Here is a 22,306-nt window from a genome sequence, read left to right as displayed (position 1 = left end):
GCTTTTTATGTCTATGAATTTAGGATCTGTGAGTATAAAAGGATTATTAAAGAATTATATTTTTTTTTTTAAAAAAGTTAATTCAACCAAAATGCTTGCCTAGTCTTCTTTGGTGCTGATATTTAACCCGTATTATATAAAAAAGGAGTTATATTTGCCGTCCTTCCAATCAGTGCTGTGTGACCCAGCCACTGCCGTTGCTAAATCATGGCTTCCATTGTGTGCAAACACAGGCAAGGTTGGGGCCTGCAGAGGATGCTAAGGGCACCTTCCTATACAGCATGATCAAGTGCTCTGGACACAGTTTTGCCATGTGCTACAAATGCATTCTATTGCCTCAAGGATGGAAAAGGACTAAAAAGGGTTTCTGTGCAGCTCTGAGGATCTGCCTTCTCAATTAATAGAGGTTGCACTGCAATAACATAAATCCAGATTCACAAATGCAGGCTAACTTCAAATTTCTTCAGATAGAAATTTGGAAGGGGTTGCAACGCTCTATTTTGGTTAAATTACTTGATTTCATCAAGGATGTATTAGGTACAAAATGGTGACTCGGGTCATGCTTTGTCCAAAGCATCTGTCAAATCCTAATATAGTGCGTGTCCTGGCCGTGAATATCATTTGATCTAACAATGGAGTATTTCATGGGGAAAATGCTAGAATACTGAATTATTCACCTGTTTTATATTGGTGCTAACTACCCAGAGTCCTTGGGAGTTGGATGCCATATACATTTAATAAATTATTATTTATAATAATTTGTTCTTGATACCCTCAAGATTCCCACATCTAATTAATCCAGATTAGAATAGTCTTGAGGATTCTTTAAAAGACATAATTACTATTAATTTAGTAATTAATAGTAATTAATTATATTTTAGAACCAGTAATAAAAGCAGAATATTATATTTTAAATGAATTTTTATTTTATGGTTCTTACTGTCATGATACACAAAATCGTTGGAATTTGGAAGACAGGGAGGGATTCTTTGGCTAGGTAAGATTGATAAATTCTGGACTATACAGGTAAGAAGCATAATTTTGCTTGTGAAACATTTGTAATACAAAGAATTTATTCTATGTGAATTAACACCTCTAACTCTAAGAGTTGCACTATTACTGGTTGGTTTCGGGGTACATTCAATGTATTGTTTTGTCACTTTTAAAGTTTTGGGATGACCTGATCTCAGTGGTATCTGCCCATCTAATAAGACTAAGAACTGAGGGTTCAGGTTTGGTCCCCACTCTGGAAAACAAGGTTCTTTTCTGCTGCCACTTCTCTGCTAGGGAACAGGATTTTTCCTGGATCAAGTCAATGCCAAAACTATTGGCAATTAGAAAGGCCATTACAACACGGCTTCCTTCAGAAGTTTTTTAAGCATGACTGAGAATTGAGTCCTCCTCAGCTGTAAATGATCATTATTTTGCACATGAGTTTTCTTGCTGTGATATCACCTGTTTTTAAATTATTCATTACATTACTTTTAGATAATGTAATGAATAATTACATTATTATACAGTAGTTTGCTCCTAGTTGCTCCTATTTCAATATTTTCAATATTTATGTGAACAGGATGAATGTGTTCATATTTTGAATGATATATGTGCAAAGAAGCCTGAATCATAAGTCATGTTTCCTGACTTAAAATTATGGAAGCACTGGACTTTTGAATGTTTACGAAAAGATAAATAAATAACATTAGGAACTATCTAGGTATGTTTCTAGTTTTGCTCCAGAAAATCAATTTTAAAAACTATTTTTGCCTATTAGTGAAATAGTATCCACTAGTAAAACATATTACTTTTCTTTATTACCTATCAGGACATATTGATGTCACAATTTCCTGCACTCTATTAAGTATTTCGGATAGGATGGTCATGACTAGACATGTAAGGCCACTGAAGGCAAGTATATTATTTTTATCATGACCAAATTAGCACGAATTGAATACCTACTATTTTACTAGCAGTTCAAAGCACAACTAGCATCTACATATAAAAAGGATGTAGTGATTACTCACTACAGAAATATTAACGAAAGGAAATGCCATCAGCCCTGCCTTAGGCATGAAAGCCGGCTAAGTGACTTTGGGTCAGCTACTCACTTCTCAGCCCAACCCACCTCACGAGGTTGTTGCTCCATGGAAAGTAAGAGGAGAAGGGACTATTAGATATATTCAGTCTTGAGTTATTTATAAAAATAATAAAGGCAGGATAAAAAAAGCACACTGAAATATCTTATGTAAATATGCTATGTTACACCACTCTTCAAACACCCTTTTCTGATTATTTCTGATCTCTAAACTAAATTTTCACCAGTATAGTAATAGCACTTAGATTTATATACCGCTTCACAGTGCTTTACAGCCCTCTCTAAGCAGTTTATAGAGTCAGCATATTGCCCCCAACAATCTGGGTCCTCATTTTACTGACCTCAGAAGGATGGAAGGCTGAGTCAAACTTGTATCCCTCAGAATTGAACTGCCGAACTGCGGGCAGCAGGCAGTAAGCAGAAGTAGCCTGCAGAACTGCATTCTAACCATTGCACCACCATGGCTCTTAATATAGATATAATAAATAAAGTTAACCAACAACTTTAATGAATAATGAATGCTTACCTTAACAAAGTTATCAGGGAACATGCCCCTTTTCCCATTTAGTTCTCCTTCTAGCCATCCTTCCTCTTCAAGCTTTTTTACATTCCTTATGATTTCACCAACTCGAATGGTTAGCTCATCATCATGTACAGCATCATAATTATATTCCACAACATATTCAACTGTGATAAGAAAAGAAAAAGTCAGTTTAGTTGAATAAAACCTATAAAAATGTTTTTAAAAATTACATTTAAAAAAATATAAAGTGAAAATGAACACAGGGCTTTCAGAAGAGCTATACAAAGCATTCAATAAGGTTGCTTTGCAAAGTATATTAGCACAGCAAAACACTCCTTGAAGTTAAAACAATCTTATCTTTGGGAGTCAAGTGAAACTGCATGTGCATTTACAGGTACCAGGTATACAAAGATCATCCATAAAATGAAGTGGCTATGTGTACACATAGAACAACCTGGGGACAGCTGCAAACTTCCCAAAGAACTTGGCTACCCTAACATTTCAAGAAGGGGTTCTTTAATTTATGCTACTGCAATCAAGCTATGACTTAGAGGGGGTATATAGTCAGATTATAAGGTCAACATGAGGAACAGATTTGGTACTTTTAATTTATGTGAAAGAGAACAAGGGGAAGCACAAGAAACACTATGAAGATTGAAGAGAAAAAACATCCCCAAATCAAAAAAAGATGAATAATAACAGTTTAAAGAGAGCCAATTTGGTGTTGTGGTTAAGTGTCTATGGAGTCTATGAAAAAAAGCACCTTTGTTGTAAAAGCACCATCAGTTTAGGTCTCATCTTAGGCACAAAACCATCAAAGTGACATCAGGCCCAGTCAATCTCTTTCTCTCATCCCTAGGAAAGAGGCAATGGCAAACTACTTCAAAAATCTTGCCAAGAAAACTGCAGGGACTTCTCCAAGCAGTTGCCATGAGCCAACAAGGACTCACAGATACACATCAGCAAAATTCCTCTAAAACAGTATCTACATCTCAATTTAAAACTTAAAATTCCTATTTCAAATAGCTGACCAAATTTAATCTTCCTCCTAGATTGAAATTAATCACTGAACTGAGTGAAATTTCCTCCTTGGTATGTATGCATAGCATTGCACTATAAGAAGAATCAAAATCAGAAATAATTAACAGTAAGAAATGAATGGTTAGAATATAGATAGCAACTGTTTTAAGTTATGATGGCACTGACTTTAAACCTGTCCTCAAAGTTGCAGTTATTGCAAGCATCCTTGTGGTCATCACTGCAATTTAATCACTGAGCAACCAATATGCATTTACAATTATAAATATCAAGTGAGTGGCTACTGTAACTTTAAGAGCCCGCTTCCAACTAGCATTGTCAGTAGGGAAGTTGACAGGAAGTTTTAGTCACATCGTTTAATCCTTAAACAATGGGCAATTTGCAGCTGGGACTGATGGAACATGTCAGGTGTGCTCAGGTGATTTTTATTCTATGGCTGCATTGCCTAGAGCAGGGGTGGGCAACTGTGGCCCTTTTACAACCTGTGGACTTCAACTCCCAGAATTCCTGAGACAGCTTGGTTAAGCTGTCAGCTGTTAAACAGAATTCCTGAGACAGCCAAGCTGTCTCAGGAATTCTGGGAGTTGAAGTCCACAGGTTGTAAAAGGGCCACAGTTGCCCACCCCTGGCCTAGAGGAATTGCTGGTCACAACTGTGATTAGTAAGTCCAAAACCAGCTGTATATGGTACAGGTAGTTCTCCACTTACAACAGTTCATTTAATGACAGTTCAAAGTTACAGCAGCACTTGAAAAAGTGATTCATGACCATTTTTCACACTTACGACTGTTGTAGCATCCCTATGGCCGAAGTTCAGATGCTTGTTACCTGACTCATGTTTATGCCAGTTGCAGTAGGTCATGTGATCAGACAAGTAAAGTCAATGGGGAAGCCAGATTCACTTAACAACCATGTTACTAACAATTCTGGCAAGAAAGGTCGTAAAATGGGGCAAAAAACTCACTTAACAAATGTCTCACTTGGCAACATAAATTTTGGGCTCACTTATGGTGATAAGTTGAGGACTACCTGTATAGTGAAATTGACTGAAAATAAAAGGAAAATATTTAAAGTCCTGATTTATCATAATAATTTAATTATAGAGTTTTCAAATTGATAAATACATATAATACTATAGCATAATCATGGTGGGATTCCAACTATCTCACTAGCAAAAATAATCACTTCACTATCAAATTGAATTATAACTTGTAGATCCCTGATTATAGTATTGGAGGAGACCTAGTTAAACTTGTTATTTTCACCAACTGAATCTTTCATAAAAATCAGTTTTTTTCATTGTGAATATGCCAAACTAAATTGTGTGGCAATTCCCTTTAATAACTTATGTCATAGGCCTAAACTCTTTGGGCTAAGTTGGAAGCTGAGATTCTTTTACATATTTAGGAATGCATCTCTGAAGTTTGTTTTCTTGATAATTAAGTTCCCAGCAGTGCAATAGCATTATTCTGCAAATATCCAGAGAAAGCGGTTTCTTGTTAAATTAAGATAAACATGGGAATAGGAAAAAAATATTTTTCTTGTACAACAGAGGACACCATTTTGAATAATAATTTAATTGTATATTTTCTACCAACTTTCTTTCCAAAATTCTTTTGTCAATGGAAAAAGTTCAAATGTTCTCTTTTGAGTTGGGCATCCCTAACAACCACTATATTTCAATTGTTTCAAGTTTATCAAGAAACCAATACTAGCTAGATTTACAAATTCTATTAAAATGTTTTGTAAGCCATAAACATTCACCAGAAATATCACTAGATGGCACTAGTACTCATTGACCTAATTTTTGAAAATAGATTTTTAAATGCCAAAATTTTGCAATGTTTCTGTTGTATGAATTCTTGTACGACTTCAGGCAAACTAGTTCTTTGTCTAAAATAATATTTTTAAAAAAATAGTATTTCAGACAAAGTGTTTTGGGTTATTTCTCCCATTCAAAATTATCAAAGGCACCTGTTTGAAAAGCTTGCTAATCCCTACTAAAATCCTTCCCATTGTATTAACAAGTACTTGAAAAATCAAGCCTCTCTCTCCACTCACTATCTCCTATTGAAGAAGTCATGCAAGGGGGAAAAAGCATTGGTTCTTAATAATTTGTGCACATTTCTACCTTTATGGAGATCTGTTAAGTATAAGTTATTGTACAAAACTGATCTTTTCTTCTCCTTCATAGGCAAAGCCTTTTTATTTCTAAACTTTATGAACTGCTCTGGAAAACTTTTTTTAATTGAAAAACTGAGAAAAAGGTGTACTATTGTAATAGCTTTCACTGCATTATAATATATCTAGAAGAAATTTGCCATATTATTTTAAAAAACATATATTAAATGTTGGAAAGGTTCTGAGAGACACACTATGACTACTTCCTTTATATGATACTGGTGTTGAATATCACATCACAAAATATCTATTTGTATTAACTTTAGAGCCCCTGCTTAGAGAAGTGAGAGGAAACACGGAAGTAAGAGGAATGAAGATTAGGCAGGAGGAAGTTAAAGTTCAGGCTTATGCAGACGATCTTGTATTTATCTTGGATCAACCACTGGACTCGGGCCTGAAATTATTATGCTTGATTAGAGAGTATGGGAAGGTAGCGGGGTTAAAGATGAATGAAGAAAAAACTAAAATCCTAGTGAAAAATATGACTCAGATGCAAAGGCAACAGCTGGAGCAGTTAATGGGCTTAAGAATAACAAATAAAATTAAGTATCTGGGTATATGGTTGACCGTCAGATGTTCCTCCATAAAGGAGGATAACTATCTTCCTCTTTACAGCCAGATGCTCAGAGACTTAGAAAGATGGAAAAATCTCCAGCTATCAATTTTGGGAAAGGTGGCAACCATTAAGATGTGCGTGTTACCCAAATGGTTATTTCTATTCCAAACAGCCCCGGTAAGGTTGAATAAAGAGTTTTTTACAAATTTGGATAGGAGTATATCTAAATTTATCTGGCAGGGAAAGAGGCCGCGGATTAGACTTAAAATGTTACAAGAACCCAAAAATAGAGGAGGATTTGGACTCCCAAATTGGGAGCTCTATCACCAAGCAGCGAACTTGATTTGGGTGAAAGAATGGATGGTCCTACAAAAGAGACGACTTTTGACATTTGAGGGAGCCGGTCTTCAACTTGGCTGGCACTATTTTCTATGGCCGGGAGCATCCAGCCATCCTAGACACTTTGATGATCACTATTTACGTAGGACGCTTGGGTACACTTGGGAAAAGGTTAGAAGAAGAGTATATTCAAAAGTTCCATGTTGGATTTCGGCGCAGGAAGCTCAGATTTACCCGACATTGTATAAAGGGGAGAAAACCTTGACATATGAAGGTTTCTTGGATGTTCAGGGTAATCCGAAGTCACGAGAATTATTAACTCTTCAAGGATGTAAGATAGACTGGTGGTCTTATTCTCAAGTGCACTCCAGGTATAAAAAAGATTTACATAGTGAAGGAATCTACCGTAAAAGACAAGAATTGGATAAGATCTTATTAGAAGGAGGGAAAGGGATATCTAAATGTTATGCATATTTATTGTCTCTGCAGATAGGACAGGATGTAGTGAAGGATTGTATGATAGCATGGGGGCGAAATTTTGGATATCCCCTTGACTTCCAGCAATGGGAACAGATTTGGTTGAAAAATATGAAATTAACCATGGCCTCCTCATATAAAGAAAACATATATAAAATGGTCTACCGGTCTAGCTAAAATGTTTCCCGGGACATCTGCCTGCTGTTGGAAGTGCGGTTACAGCAATGGAACCTATTTTCACCAATGGTGGACCTGCTTGCAGGCGGTTAAATATTGGAAAAAAATACGGCAATGGATTTTGGAAATTACACAGATTAATTTGGAATTAAGACCTGAGATTTTCCTATTGGGGGCAAAACCTTTGAATGTTAAATCAGATATATGGTTCTTGTTGATTCACATTATCACTGCAGCAAGATTAGCGTATGCGCAGGAGTGGAAAAATCAATACTTACCGATAGATTTGAAAATAATATATAAAATTAATGAGTGTGCGGAATCAGATAGATTAACTAGATTGATCAATGGTAAAAAAGATTCAGAATTTTATAACAGTTGGAAAGTATGGTACGATTGGGTCCAGAAAAGGTGGGATAGAATAGATATATGATGATGTATATATATATGGTGGCAAATATGTATGTATGTATAAAGGAATGATTTTATATTTATAGACAATGTAATCATATTATACCATGGTGGCAGGATTGTATATTTTATTTGTGTATTAGTGTATAGAATATATTAATAAAAATTATATATATAAAAAAATATATCTTTTAGTGTTAAGTCCTATGCTGTAACACCTCCAAATGATTCTAAAGTTATCTTCTCCCTGATCTCCGTGTTTCTAGTACTGCTTTTTTATTGTGCTCAAAATCTATCAGTGCACAGAAAAACTGTATTTTTTTTAGTTATGAGGTATATTGCATACAATTTCTTAGGAAATGAAAAAAGCCATAGCACTGGTATGGGCTTATTGACATAACTTTTGCCAGTAAGAAAAGGTTTCAAAATATTGCCCTGTGCAAGTTTAAAGCCCAACACTGTGCTTACAGAGAAGGCCAAGAAGCTACAACTCTATCATATATACATGAGACTTCACTACTGAATTCTATAGATAAACTTTGTACAGCAGTAAAACAAAAGTTATCATCGGCAGGTACTTCTGTTCCAAATCATAGCCTTAGAACTATCCTGCCTATGGAAGTCAATAATCAAGAGTTAATTTTAGTTGTCTTTGAGCATCTGCCATTTTTCTACCACACAAAAGGCCACAAACATTTACTGCATAAATGTTTCCTGTTCAAGTAATAAGCAATGTTTAAAAAGAAAAAAGGAAGCTTCCAAGAATTTTATATAAATATGGATTTTTCATACTTAAAAGACAGAAACATGATTTTAAAAAAGCAACTGAAGTTTATTGCTAAAACTTGAATGGTAATACACTAATGCTATAGTAGTCAACATCTGGTTATGGGCATAAGGACGGTCAAGCATCTTAATAATATTGGTATTCAAGTATTCTTAATTAATATGCACTATGTTATACTATTTTGTAAAATGTTGTCAAAATAAAACTCACTTGAATTATCGAGTAGAAAAGCCATCAACAGAGCTGAAGTCCCATTACAATGAATTTGAATTTTTCATAAAATTATGCCATTGGCACAATCTAGGTTAAGTCAAAGTCTGGAAATCATGGGTAAGAAACAGCAGCATGAGTACAGATGTGATAACATTAATAATCATTTAAAAATCTATGATCCTTGAAACAGAGAAAATTATAGAAATAAAAATTTGATGCATGGAAATTCCTCCCAATTATATTAATTGAAGTGATTATTTTCTCACTGGCAGTAATACAAGAGTGTGAAGGTATTTCTGTCATAGAGTCAGTGGTGGGATTCTGCCGGTTCTAGGGAGTTCGGCCGAACCCTTTGTTAAATTGCTGGCTTGCCCTGCCCCTTGCCCCGCCCCTCCGCACCACTATTTATTGCCAATAAATAGTGGTGGGCGAGGGGCGGGCGAACCAGCAATTTAACAAAGGGTTCGGTGTTTTTTTGTAATTTTATTGGCCCACAGAGCTTCAGCATAGGCTAATTAGCCCTTGCTTAGATCGGCTCCCGACTCTCAGCTGATTTGCTCTCAGCTGTTTTGCTCAGGGCTCTGCTGCTTGCTTGCAAAGAGTGCTGTTTTTTTTCCCTAGCTATGCTGAAAAATGAAACAGAAAGTAAAGCAGGCTGTTGGCTTTGCTGTTGTTGCAACGTGGCAAAATGAGGCAGAGATTTCTTTTTCTTTTTCCTCACCAAAAAAGGTAGGTGCAAACAATGGGAAATTTAGGGGAAAAGAGGAGAGTTTAAGATTTTAAAACACAAAAGAAAAAAAGCTCTATTTAACTAGGGAATTGTAATAATTGAGATACTATTAATTGTATATTGTGTTGAAAGCAGAAATGGTTAAGTTGTGGTTTGGAGGAATATAAGGGGGAAGTTATTTGGTTTATTATTATTGGTAAATATAATTAATTGATTTGTAAAAAATTGCATGGAAATAATTGGAATATTCATGTTCATATTGATTAATATACAAAAAAGGTAGCTATATAACTAATTGATTTATATTAAAATGTTGAATTTATATTAAACAACTGTAATATTACATAATTAACCAATGTGAGGATGGATATAAAAATAGATGACAATGGGAAGGGGTATAATATAGAATAGAAGGGAAAAATTGAATTTGATTAAGATTAGAGATGAAGATGAAGGGTAATATTGGTTTTTTACAAAAATAGATGAGGAATAAATATGGCAAAAAGGAAATATAGAAATTGTAAATTTAATTGAAATGACTAAACACAGTTTAAATTTGTGAACCGGTCAAATACTCTGTTCAAAGAAAATACATTGTATGTTTGTATGTGTGTTTCTAATTATTGTTATTTATTCATATTTGTTCTCTTTTATTCTTTAAAGTTTAACAATTCATTCTTTATCTTAAAATCTTTATATTTGTTTGGGGTTGGCTTTCTTCCCTTTCATCTTTTTTATTGTACAGCAATCTTTCTCCTCAAACCTACCACCTCTCTCTTTTCTTTCCTTCTTACTTTTTCTTCCTCCCCTTCTTCTTCTCCTCCCTACTTCCTCTTCCTTTCTCCTTCTCCTCCTCTCTTACTCTCACTCCTACTCTAATTTCCCTTTCCTTCCTTCATCCCTCTCTATTGCTGTATCCTTTTATGCATATGGACTACTCAGAGGGCTGAAAAAATTCTGACTGGTCCTTGCACTTTTGACCAGTCCTCGAACTTACGACTGTCTTCACATTTTACGTTTTTGCCCTATCTTGTCACCATGGTGAAGAGAAGCAGTTGTGAAATGAGTGACACGGTTGTTAAGAATGCCGCAACGGGCATAAATGTGAGGACGGTCATAAGTGCGAGGACCGGTCAAAAGTGCAAGAACCAGTCAGAAATGACTTTTTTCAGCCCTCTGTAGTCCCTATGCAGATAGCCACGCCCACTGGTCACATGACCAGCTAGCCACGCCCACCAAGTCACATGACCACCAAGCCACACACCCCAACTAAGCCACGCCCACAGAACCGGTTGTTAAAAAAATTGAATCCCACCACTGCATAGAGTTAATGCCACCTTTGAGATTATATGAAATAATATTGCCCAAGAAACTTGCTTGACAAAGTGCCTGGCAATCTGTAGATCTCTTTTTCAAGCTCCACTCCACCCTGTTCCAAAATTACTGTTAATACTGCAATGTATACTATTTGTATTTACACAGAAGCAATTTCCACTGTTCCCTGTGTGAACTGCCCTCTAGATCAGTGGTCCCCAACCTTTTTATCGCCGCGGACCAATCAGCCTTTGATAATTTTACCGTGGCCCGCTGAGCGCGCGCAGGGGTGGGGGCTTTGGGCCACACGTGCGTACCTGCGCGGGGCTCTCTTCCCTGGAGCCTTTGCGCACGGCCCAGGAGCTTTTGCGCACGGCCCAGGAGCTTTTGCGCACGGCCCAGGAGCTTTTGCGCACGGCCCAGGAGCCTTTGCGCTGCAGCGTTCATGTCCCCCGGCCGCTGCGCAGCCCGGTGCCAGGTACTCCATGGCCCGGCACCGGTCCACGGACCGGGGGTTGGGGACCACTGCTCTAGATAATATACTTCTAATGTGTATCCCAAGGCTGAAATGTTTATTTAATTGTGAATCAGCTAGTAAATTTCCACAACATGAAGTGAAGTATATAATTTGCTTGTTGAAATTATTAATAGCCTGAAATATACATCCTAAGATAGCCAAGTAACGCTCCAGGTTGGAATGTGCTTACCTACTACTCCCAAAATGATTCCAGAGTCACTGCTACTTCAAGATATTAACATTTATAGCACCCAGACAGACAACAACACAATTTGGCTATGTTGGGCCAGGGAGGCTGGTCCTGCTTAGAATGACAGCAGCATTCATTATAAACAAAATTATCACCAATTTTTCAACACCTTACCTACAATATAGCATGTCAGATTTCTCCAGAAAAAGAATTGAGACATGGATTCAATTATCAATACTAGGAGAACAAGGAAATGACTTTTGTTTTTGTGTACATCCAGTGCACAAAACTGTACTTAATTTTCCTGGAGTAAACTAGTAATTAAAAAAAAAAACAATCAGTTCAAACTTTTCATTTTTAAGATGACTACATTTAGTAATATATAACATCTAGCAGTATATTGAAAAAAGGAGATATATAGTCTGAAACAATGGTCAATCAGTTGACTGCAGACAAGACTGTATATGATTTGTTCTGTTTGGGTATAAAATTTATGTGGCAACTGTAATGTTCTACTTCTTAGGGAGGCAAAGTTGAGCTTGAAAATGTACAGGCAATGCTTCAAATACCACAGAATCTAGCAGGATTTCAGTGCATCATATAATAGATCACTCCTCTTAGGTATCCAAATAGATAATAAAACGTCTGAAATAGCATGAGATCTTATGCAAGAGTATGAAAATATTGTGATTTCTTCATCCTTATATATGAAACTACAGACATCTGAGATTTCTACCATTAAAAAGTTAATGTTCATATATTTAATGTTGGAATGCTACGGACACTATCCAGGATTTTATATTGCTGACCCTTGCAGTAACATAAATGGCAAGTAACATGTTATATTCTACCGAATTTATTCAGTAACTGAAGCCATACATTTTCTATTTTGAAGAACTAGTTTCTTAACAATAAGAAGAGAACATAGCATCCATTTCTATTGTCCAGTCATTAATTTCCATGTAACAAGTACCGTACATAGTTTAAAAAAAGTCTGGACATGTACGTATTTAACCTTGTCAATAAATTATTGGGGTGTTTTAAATCTGTCTTGGGCCAAATTGTTTAATTCGGTTTTACTTTGCTTTTAAATTTTGTATTTATGTGTTTTATCTTGTGGCTGTTCACTACCCTGAGTCCTTCGGGAGTAGGGCGGTATATAAATCAAATAAAATGAAAATGAAATGAAATGAAAATATATTATTGTGCATATATGTATATCCTTAGAACAAAGCAAAAACGTATGTTTTAATAAAGAATTATTTTCATTACATATCCAAAGACATGATTTACTCATTCCTCTTTTATATAAATATAATGGCCCTAAGATCTGCTGAAATTTTTGTTAAGCTATTAAGACAGTTTCCTACTATGTAAAATAAATGGCATTTCCTGTTCCCTATTCCATTCTTTAAAATTTGCTTATCAAATTAATGTACATTGTCTGTCTGTCTCTTGGTCAGTCAGTCAAAAAACCATTTTGGGCAACGTACAACAATAAATAAAAACAACAAATATAAAATCTGCTCTTTTTTATATCAAGCAGTGATCACTTCTAATAAATTAGATGTTTCTAAAGTTGAAAACGTCACTGGTCAAAACTGAAATATTACAATACAATGTTAAAATACAGTAGAGTATTATCATTGGGTTGCAACAAAAGATATTTTTTCATTAACACAGAAAATGGTATCATTATCATCTAACAGTTGTCCTAAAGTTAAATCCTCATCCACTCCTAAACAAAAATGCCATCTATTTTGCACTACATCATATAAAGAGACAGGAATAATTGTGGTAGTAATTCCTGGACAATTTAAACCTAATGTTCTATGATTTGTTTGAAAGTATCAAGGACTAAGACCAACACAGCCCATATTAATATTTCCAGAAGCATATTGTCCAGAACTTTATTTACATCCAATTTATGGAATTTTTATTCCTCTATATAACCAAATCTACGCATCTGAGAAGAATAGGAACAGAAATAGTGCTCTTTTTTCCTGATTTTCTAATAAAGCTAAGGAAGGTTCTGGTTTCAAGTCAATCATTTTCCATTTGGATATCTCCCGGATAAGCCTGATTTAATACTAAATATGGCCAAATCCAACTCACACTTTCCTCTTTCTTTTGTTTTCCAACTGAAATCAAAGAACCCATTCATTTTTATACTAATTTTCTCCCCACAAAATAGAGTTATTAAGTATATGCTAATGTATTTCTTGGAAACCAGTTAATATTACTGCAAAGGCAATTACCAACCTGCCCAAAAATCTTGTTGTTTTGTATCAATTCTCTAGACACTTCAGAAAATAAATGAATATCAAGGGTAGTTTCTGATACTACTTTTGTAATGCTATTTATGTTCTGAAAAACATTAAAGTCTTCAAACTTTGAATGGAAATATTTAAAATAAGGTTCTAAAATTCTGGCATCTCACTATTCTATTCTTATTTTCACTATTACTAATTTATATTATTCTATTTTGTATTTCCTGATGAAGACACCACATCACTGAATGCTTTAACTCCCTTAAAAAGGGAGCTCTACCCTGATAAAGAAACATGGGAGAATAGTAGATAAAAGCGTGCACAGAAACAGGAAAAGCAGGAAATGAATGTATATAGGGAAGAAATGTTAAAAAAAGTTTTTAAAACTTTCCTCTGAACTATAAGACGGCAGGGAAGTGTATGACAAGATTACAAGCCTAGACTATAGGAAAAATCCTGACATGATTATTGGCCAAATACTGAAGTTCTTACTCTACTTCTGATCCTTTTGCTGTTTCTGAGCTGCAATATTGTTCACCCTCTTGATCCAAGCAGTGGAAACTGGATCCCATTTAGGCCAAACATCAAATATTACCCAGATGGAGAAGGAAAATAACTGCACAGTAGCAATATGGATTTTATATCCCCACTAGTACATATTTTTATTACTCTGGTTTTTAGTATCTATTATGGGAATTTTGGCTATAATTGTGATTGGTTTTGTACACTTCCCCCTTCTTACTATGTGAAGTTTTTTTTTAAAAAAATGCATTGTTCTATGCTGTATTTGGATATAATAATGTTAAGTTTCAAGTTTTATTGCCAATGAATATTAAATGGGTGACTGATGTTATCCAATGTAAACAATTTTCTATCACCAGAACTTTACAACATTGTATAAACATGGTTGCAGAACTTGCTAGATTAAAAAATTTCCCAGAACTCCTGATTATTCATATTTGAGCACTAGAATTGTCTAAAGCTAATGATACTGTACATGAAACTAATTGTAAAGATAGTTCAGGAACTGCAGTTAGCCTGTTTGTGGCCTACACTGAATTGGGACTGTCTATAACAGTGGTTCTCAACCTGTGGGTCGGGACCCCTTTGGGGGTCGAACGACCCTTTCACAGGGGTCGCCTAAGACCATCTGAAAACACATATTTTCAATGGTCAATGGAATAATTTTATGGTTGGGGGTCACCACAACATGAGGAACTGTATTAAAGGGTCGCGGCATTAGGAAGGCTGAGACCCACTGGTCTATAATGTCCTATTAAGCCGATGCCTATATGCACTTGTCTATATTTTTGAGATCAGAAACCCATTCTGACATTCTTTGTGAAGATAGCAAGTCTAAACACTGGTAATACCACAGTTCTTGAACATTCTCCTGGATACCTTTCTTCAGGAACCCCTTTTGACATTGTCAGAGGAAGTTAACCTATTTTGCAAATCCAGTGTTTTGTCTCCTTATGTTCTAAACTTCTATTTCATTATCACTGTATCTTATATTTAATATATACATATATGACTGAACTTTGGTATACATGTTAATAAATAAGATAGTTATTAGCACTGGTAATGTAATCTGCTAGCCAGACTCTCATGACAAGTTTGCCAATCCACATCCCCACATAGGAGATATTATTGGGTCATTTACAATAGTAAAATTCTCTAGTCCATCTTCTGACGGAAATAAAACAAGGTTTGATCCCTTTAAAATATGAAAAACATAGGACTACTACTGTTCCCCATGACCTCTAATTAAAGTTCGGAATTTCCAGGAATCTGGAGGACATCCAGGTAAATAAAGGAGAGGAACTTTTTCTTCAGAAAATCACTAGTCAACCCTTTCATTGTGGTAGCAGCTAGAGTGTGAAAGGCCCAAAAGCTTCTGGAAGAAAATGTTTTAGGACTTCCATCCTTCTGCTTTGTGGGCAAAAACCATTTGGAAAATTGGGGGACCAATTTCCTTTGTAACTAAAAGTTTCCCACAGAAACCCATTTATCGAATTTCAATGATTTATAAAAAATATAAATCAGCATTACTTAGCATAGATTTAGAGGTTTGAATTAGTATCAGTACATTAAAAAGCCCAACATACTAAAAACTCTAAAAAAAATTAATATGCTCTTAAACACAAAACTGGGAGAAGAGAGAAAGATTTAGACAGGCTTAAGTAGTGGGTTGAATTCAGTAGAATGGAATTTATCATTACTTGATGAACATTAAGGAGGTTCTAGCATTGGAAGAGAGTGAGTTGAATGGCCATCTGAAAGGTTCCAGTTAAAATTCATAAAAATAGTAGACATGTATTCTACTAGGGTTAGTTTTCTAGGAGTGGCTTTGGATAAGATCCGTGACATAGAGCAACCTTACAGTGGTGAACACATCTTCCTTCCTTAAAATCAATAATTGTAAAACATGTATATACTTAATACTTGAACGAAAAATAGGTCACCACTATCCCAAACCATCTATCCTAGTCTTTGCCATGGAGGGTAAAGGATTTACCTTGTTGTTCCCTCAACTTTTATGTTTTAAGTGTACTGATATCTTTCTTATCAAATTTATCAATTCATGCTACTACATGAAGCATAGCAGGAGGGCTTTCAAGTTATGTGTTCTATCAAAATAATGATCATATTTAAGATACTGAAGAAAGTGTAAGAGCCAGATGTTACTCAATTTCAAATAAGGCAGGATAAGTTAATTTTGAGACCAGACAAACAAGCTTAAGTGCATTTTGAAAGCACTTCCACATCAGTATATATTTACAGAATGTTTTCCTTTCCGTGTACGGAAGCACACTTTATATATTCAACTCCATCTAATTATACAGGATATTATACAAGAATGATCACAATGGAGGATTTGGCTTGTCTGAACCAAGTATCTTAGCCATATATGGATTGTAACACTAGGCAGCCCTAAATATGAATACTTTTGGATTGGAACTTCTGTCTTTGCAAACAATACATACAATAGATCGTCAAGAAATACACAGAATATATGAGAAACTAGCTAAAATATATGTGTGCATTATTAAACAGGGAAGAGTATATTTGCATGCAAAAAAAAAACCTTCAAGAAACAGCATGTAACTACAAGCATTTACACATTTAATGCTACTACTGTTGCATTAAAAAATATCTATAGAATTTATCATAAAAAATGTAGGTTTTGCTTCACCAATACCAATTTATAAACAATCACATTTAAAGTAAAGTCCATAGGCAACCACATGTCATTCCTAACTGGGAATAAATCAAGCAACATTACATAATTTTTCCAGAGAAAACAACTTTAAAAGTAGCCCTAAAGCAATTGCTAATTAATAACCAAAACAGGATTTAGGTTTTAGCAGCCACTACCACTTCCTCCAATTATAACAGTTGGTTTTTGTTACGTAGCAATAAATCAAGTACCGGTACTTTGTTTTCAAAATATATCCAGATTCTCCTGTAAATGTATTGTATATTTCATTCTTCATCAGAAAAAATATCTACATAGAATTTTATTTCCCACAAATAAAAATAAAGTTACAAATCCATCTGGTCCATTGCAGATCTTCCCAGAGATCTAATATTCTTGTTTCAATTGTGTATACTTTTTGTTTTTATTAACATTGAAATGCATTCATTACTTAGCAACTTACACAGTGTATATTCCTCAACATGGAGACGGGAGGTGCTATATTTCTGGCAATGATTTCCACAATCAAAACACCATATACTCAGGAATAGTCACACTGGATAAATTAGATTATACAGTATTTTTAGAGAAGCACACATATTTTCAGGCTGTATATGACTTGCAGGAAAAAAATGAGCAATCTTCTTTCACTTTATTTTAAAGAAACCGATACAAAAAAACCCAATACATAAAAGCATATCACTCTTTTAATATACTCAGGAGTACAACTTATCATAACACTGATCTGCGTAGCACAGAAGTAAGGCAAATGTACACAATGTCTGAACTGTAATCCAACAAAAATCTAGAGACTCTCAACCACAGTGCCTTGCAAAACAGCAACAGCTTTTCACTAGTCCAAACATGCTTCCACCTGAAACAAAACCAGGCCATAATATTAAAGCACGCTCACCTGAATAAATGAGTGTTTGCTTTTCCATCCCTTTCCAACGTCAATAAAATCAAAAGCTGTCAGTAGGACATATTTTCTAAATATAGGAAAAAGTTTAGAAGAACCAGGAAGTCAACTACAGTTTTCTAGCCTTAATTTGAGAGGAAGCCCATTCAAACTTCCTGTCCCGTATCCTACCTGTTCGCGTAATTATGACTAATTGGATACTCTGGAGTCTTCCAGGATGAGAAAATATGCGACTCCGCCAGCGTTAGCGCCCAGGGACTAATTGAAACCTTTGATGCTGGAGGAGGGGTGAACCGCAAAAAAAGCCACTTTCCCCATCCTATTTGGGTCTGGCTTGGGGGAAGAGGGCGAAACCAGCCAAGAATGCTCAAGGAAGGGAGGGAGACCAGCCTAACATTTTACAGAGCGCCGGGAGGGGTTCCTGTGGTCGTCCTCCCCCACCGCCACGCCACGGAGGTGGAGGAGCGGAGGGACGGACCGTCTTGCGGGGCGTTGTTCTCCGCTCCCAGGAGGAAACAAGGCGGACTTCTGGGGCGACCCCCGCCCCAAAGGCCAGGAAGGAAAGGTCATTCCATCGGAGCAATGGAGCGAAGGCTCCCTCCTCTCCCGCCTTACCCATGCTGTGCGAGCCCGGCTGGGCTGCAACCCCGCCGCCGCCGCCGCTCCCTCCTCAGCCTCCCGGGCCTCACGCTCTAGCAGCCGCCAAGCTCAGGCCGGACTCGGCAGCTCCCCATCAGCATTCGCACGGCGCGACTCGGGCAGGAGGAGTCGGGCTCGCTCCGTGGTAGTGGCAGCGGCGGCAGCAGCAGCAGCAGTAACAGCAGCCCGCCAAATCTGCGCCGTCCGCAGCGCTCGCTGGCGGTCTGGTCCTGGTCTGCTCGTGCTTCCTCTTCCTTGCGTCCCGCCCGCCAGACACCGGAATGGGGGCCGGCCTGGGGGCGACAAATCCCGCGAGACCTCGGCGGGCCCGCTCCCCGTCCCTCCCGTAGCGCCGGGCAGCACTGCCAGCTGCCTGCGGTTGCCAGGTGCGGGCGGTGGCGGCTGCTCCTCCCGCTCGTGAACCCGTGCCGCCTCCGCGAGGAGGGACAGGAAGCCGTTCTTGGCGCGCTTGGTGTGTCCCGGCCTTTCCACGGGAGTCCCGTTCGGTGTTAAATGGAAAGCAACACGAGGAAGTGCACGTGCAGGGGCCATTGGCCGCTGATCCTAATTTTGTACCCAGCCTTTCAGCACATTAACTTCAACATAACTTTGGAAAGAGTAGCCCCGTCTGGCAAAAGGCTGCTGTCTGGCAAGAGGCCCTGTCTGGCAAAAGGCTGCTATTTTGAGAGGCTGCTACAGACATCCTCCAGTGAAACATCAGCATGGGAAAGAGCATAGAGCTCACATACCGGTTTTATGAGACAGTCCCACCTGCATGGGAGGATGAGGGCTGAGGGATGTAACATTATTTGCAGGGTAAAGATTCTAGAGACAGTCGGGGGCCTCTCCTGTTAAAAGGAAGATGTAGCCCGCGATGGGAAAAAGTGAGTCCCTGAAAAGCGTGGTGGGCTGGCTGGAACTACAACTCCAACCTGTTATCAAACTGTTTCCTGTTTGCTTAAAAAACAGCACTAAAGCTTGCTTAGTAGACAAAATGGACTAACTCTCTTATGAGTTCCTTTACTGTGGATTGATAGATACAGGAAGTTACTGTTTTAGGCAGACATATAAATAACAGGATCCCTGCCTACTCTGTCATTCTTCTTCAGTTTGTGATTTTCGAGGCCATCCATTTTAAGACTTAACAAGGAGAGCCGGTAGGGCCTATCATTACACAAAGTAAGGCAGGAGCAGCCGTAGAGCAGGAAGTGACAGTCAAGAAGAAAGCACATTCTGTACACCAGATGTTTTATTCTAAACGCTTCAAGGTAGCTAAGAGGAATGAAGAAACTCATCCTACTGCTTAGGTGTTGAACTGAAATGCATCTGCCAATCTAGGCACTTTTTCCAAATTGAATACAAGGAACCCTTTGTCTTTTGCTATAGGGATCAAAATATTCTGGGGTTGTGACTCCCTCCCATTTGCCCCCCCAATGAAAAATTTGAATAGGGATATTTACTAAATCCAAACTGTAACTTAGTAGGGCAATTTCATTCATTTTTCTCAGGAGATCCAATATGGCTACTCTAATAAAAATCTTACGGAACCAAGCATTAGGCCAGCCTTTTCTGTAATTTTAAAAACAACCTATAGAGGAACTGAGACTGAAAGCAGACAGTGAGCTGCCTTTACAGCAAATCTTATGAGGTTAATGTTTTAAAAAAAGATACAGAATCAGAAACTATTATAATGTTAAAATTGCCAATCCTTGTGCTCAGCCTGTACAGGTATATGATTGCATGCATAGTTTATATTACAGAAATGCCATCAAATTTCAGTGACTTCTTTACAAAGAAACAAGCTGAATAAGATCTGATGCCTCTCATATTTTCACACAATAGCAATAAGACCTATATGCAGCTTCATAATGCTTTAGAGCCGTAAGTGTTTTACAGAATCAGCATATTGCCCCCAACAATCTGGGTCCTCATTTTACCTACAGGAAAGATGGAAGTCAATCTTGAGCCCCTCAGAATTGAACTCCTGGAATGAGCAGTGAGTTAGGCTGCAGTACTGCATTCTGACCACTGCAATACCACGGCTCTAATAAAAGTTTGCATATAATATTTATTAGAATGAAAGTGAGAAATCAGTAATTTTTCTTGTAAGTTTTCAAAATATGAAATTTAACTGTTTTATGCCCAAATATCATGCAGAACCCTGGTTCACACCATAAAGAGATATTTTGTGAGTCATTTTGGATTGTAAACCATGATTTAGAGTTTAGTGTGAAAATCCTATCAATAAATCATCTTTAGCATGGTGCATAAACCATGGCACTGGCTAAATATGCGATATGTAGAAATAATAAGGGGTCAAAGCAAAATTCCTCAAACAGATTAGTCCCTGGAGTGCCTTTAGCAAAGTTATTTTCTTTCAATTAGCAAAAGGTGTCTCTGTTCTAATCCTCACCTTGTTTGATGAACATCACTGATCCCACTATTTCTCACTACAGTTAAACTGGCAATAATTTAGATATTTAAATATGCACAAATGAGCTTGGTCATTGCACCCTTCCCCCAAGTGGTGAACTCTCCAATTTGCATAGGATCAAGAGAGCTGTGGGGAGGGCAGAGAAAGGGAAGCAATGGTCTCTTCATCACGAATTCACTCTCTTGGCCTTATCTACCCATCCTTCCACCCATATTCACAACTATAAAACTGCTCTCCCCGCCCCCCACATACATCTCAAGGAATAAGTAGAAAATCAGTAGATCCTGGTGTTGCTCATTGTTCTTCAAATGTTTCTCTTCACAATCTTCAGGTGGTCATGAAGATGCAGATGCAAAGCAATTTGTGGAGCCTCTAGTAAGATTTTACCAGCAACATCACATCAGAGACTAGCTCTTTCAGGAAGGAAAAACAACCATTTCATCATGAGGCCGGCAGAAGAGCCGTGCCCAGCATGATACAGCCAAAGAAAAGCAATCAGTAAATCAAATCATGACTTGGTTAGCAGATAAAGGCTGCAAAAACCAGTTTCACTAGTTCTAGGGCAGTCCTAGCTTTTTCTGAGGGCTCCCCAAACCAACTCAATTAGGCGTGTTTGGTTTGGAATCAGGAGAGGATAAGGTGTTTATTCTCCTCCAGAGATCTTATGCCTATTAAATAAAAATTAAGAACCATTTATTTTCCCCAAATGTATAGATAACAAACTGGTTTTTGCAAGTCCCTATCCTTGCTCAGCTAATCTCTTCCTTGCTCACTTTTCAAGCTAAATGCACCTGGAGCTCAGGTACAAAGAAAAATAGTAGGACGTGCCCAGCTTTTTCTGTCATCCTGCCACTGTCAGACATGTACTTAGCCATTGGAAACAGCAATTGAGCTGTGAAGCTTCCTTTCTCTGGGAACCTTTACCGATCCATGTTATAGGTTATTCTTAATTAGCTTAATTTGCTGGCCCTTGGTTTCACGTTATTAATACTTCTCTAATTACTGTATTGTACATATGTTTTAAAAATGCTCACTGGACTTTAAAAAGGTATATTGTATGTGTATGAATGGATGGATGAATACTGTGAAGACTTTTCTGGGAGAAAAATCCTCATGGCTAAAAATTTAATTATACAGTATAAAGCCTGGGACTTTCTTGTACTATATTTGATATTTTGGGAGTACATTATTTATAATAGTTTCATAGAATATTGGAGTGTATAGTATGTCTATGGAAAGGTAGTGCCTCTGGTGGAGTGGGCTTGCTATCTTCTTTTTAGCATTGCTTCATCACCTTTGGT

At 37.2% G+C, this 22,306-nt stretch overlaps 1 protein-coding gene across 1 annotated transcript in view; it reads right to left on the bottom strand.

Moving 5' to 3' along the window:
- The window catches only part of CD2AP (CD2 associated protein), a 76,082-nt gene extending 57,487 nt beyond the window's left edge, over nucleotides 1–18,595 (bottom strand). Inside the window, exons 1-2 of the mRNA XM_070956724.1 lie at nucleotides 18,548–18,595; nucleotides 2,619–2,779 (exon numbers count right to left, since the gene is read on the bottom strand). Of these exons, the coding sequence (XP_070812825.1) occupies nucleotides 2,619–2,779; nucleotides 18,548–18,551 (165 nt within the window). The 5' untranslated portion in view covers nucleotides 18,552–18,595. The remainder of the gene's footprint in view (nucleotides 1–2,618; nucleotides 2,780–18,547) is intronic.
- Nucleotides 18,596–22,306: the final 3,711 nt, after the last annotated feature.

This window comes from Pituophis catenifer, unplaced genomic scaffold (assembly GCF_029215685.1).
Source record: "Pituophis catenifer annectens isolate HBS135680 unplaced genomic scaffold, rPitCat1.0.hap2 SCAF_1, whole genome shotgun sequence".
NCBI classification, from domain to species: domain Eukaryota; kingdom Metazoa; phylum Chordata; class Lepidosauria; order Squamata; family Colubridae; genus Pituophis; species Pituophis catenifer.
This window is presented reverse-complemented; position numbering and strand designations above follow the sequence as displayed.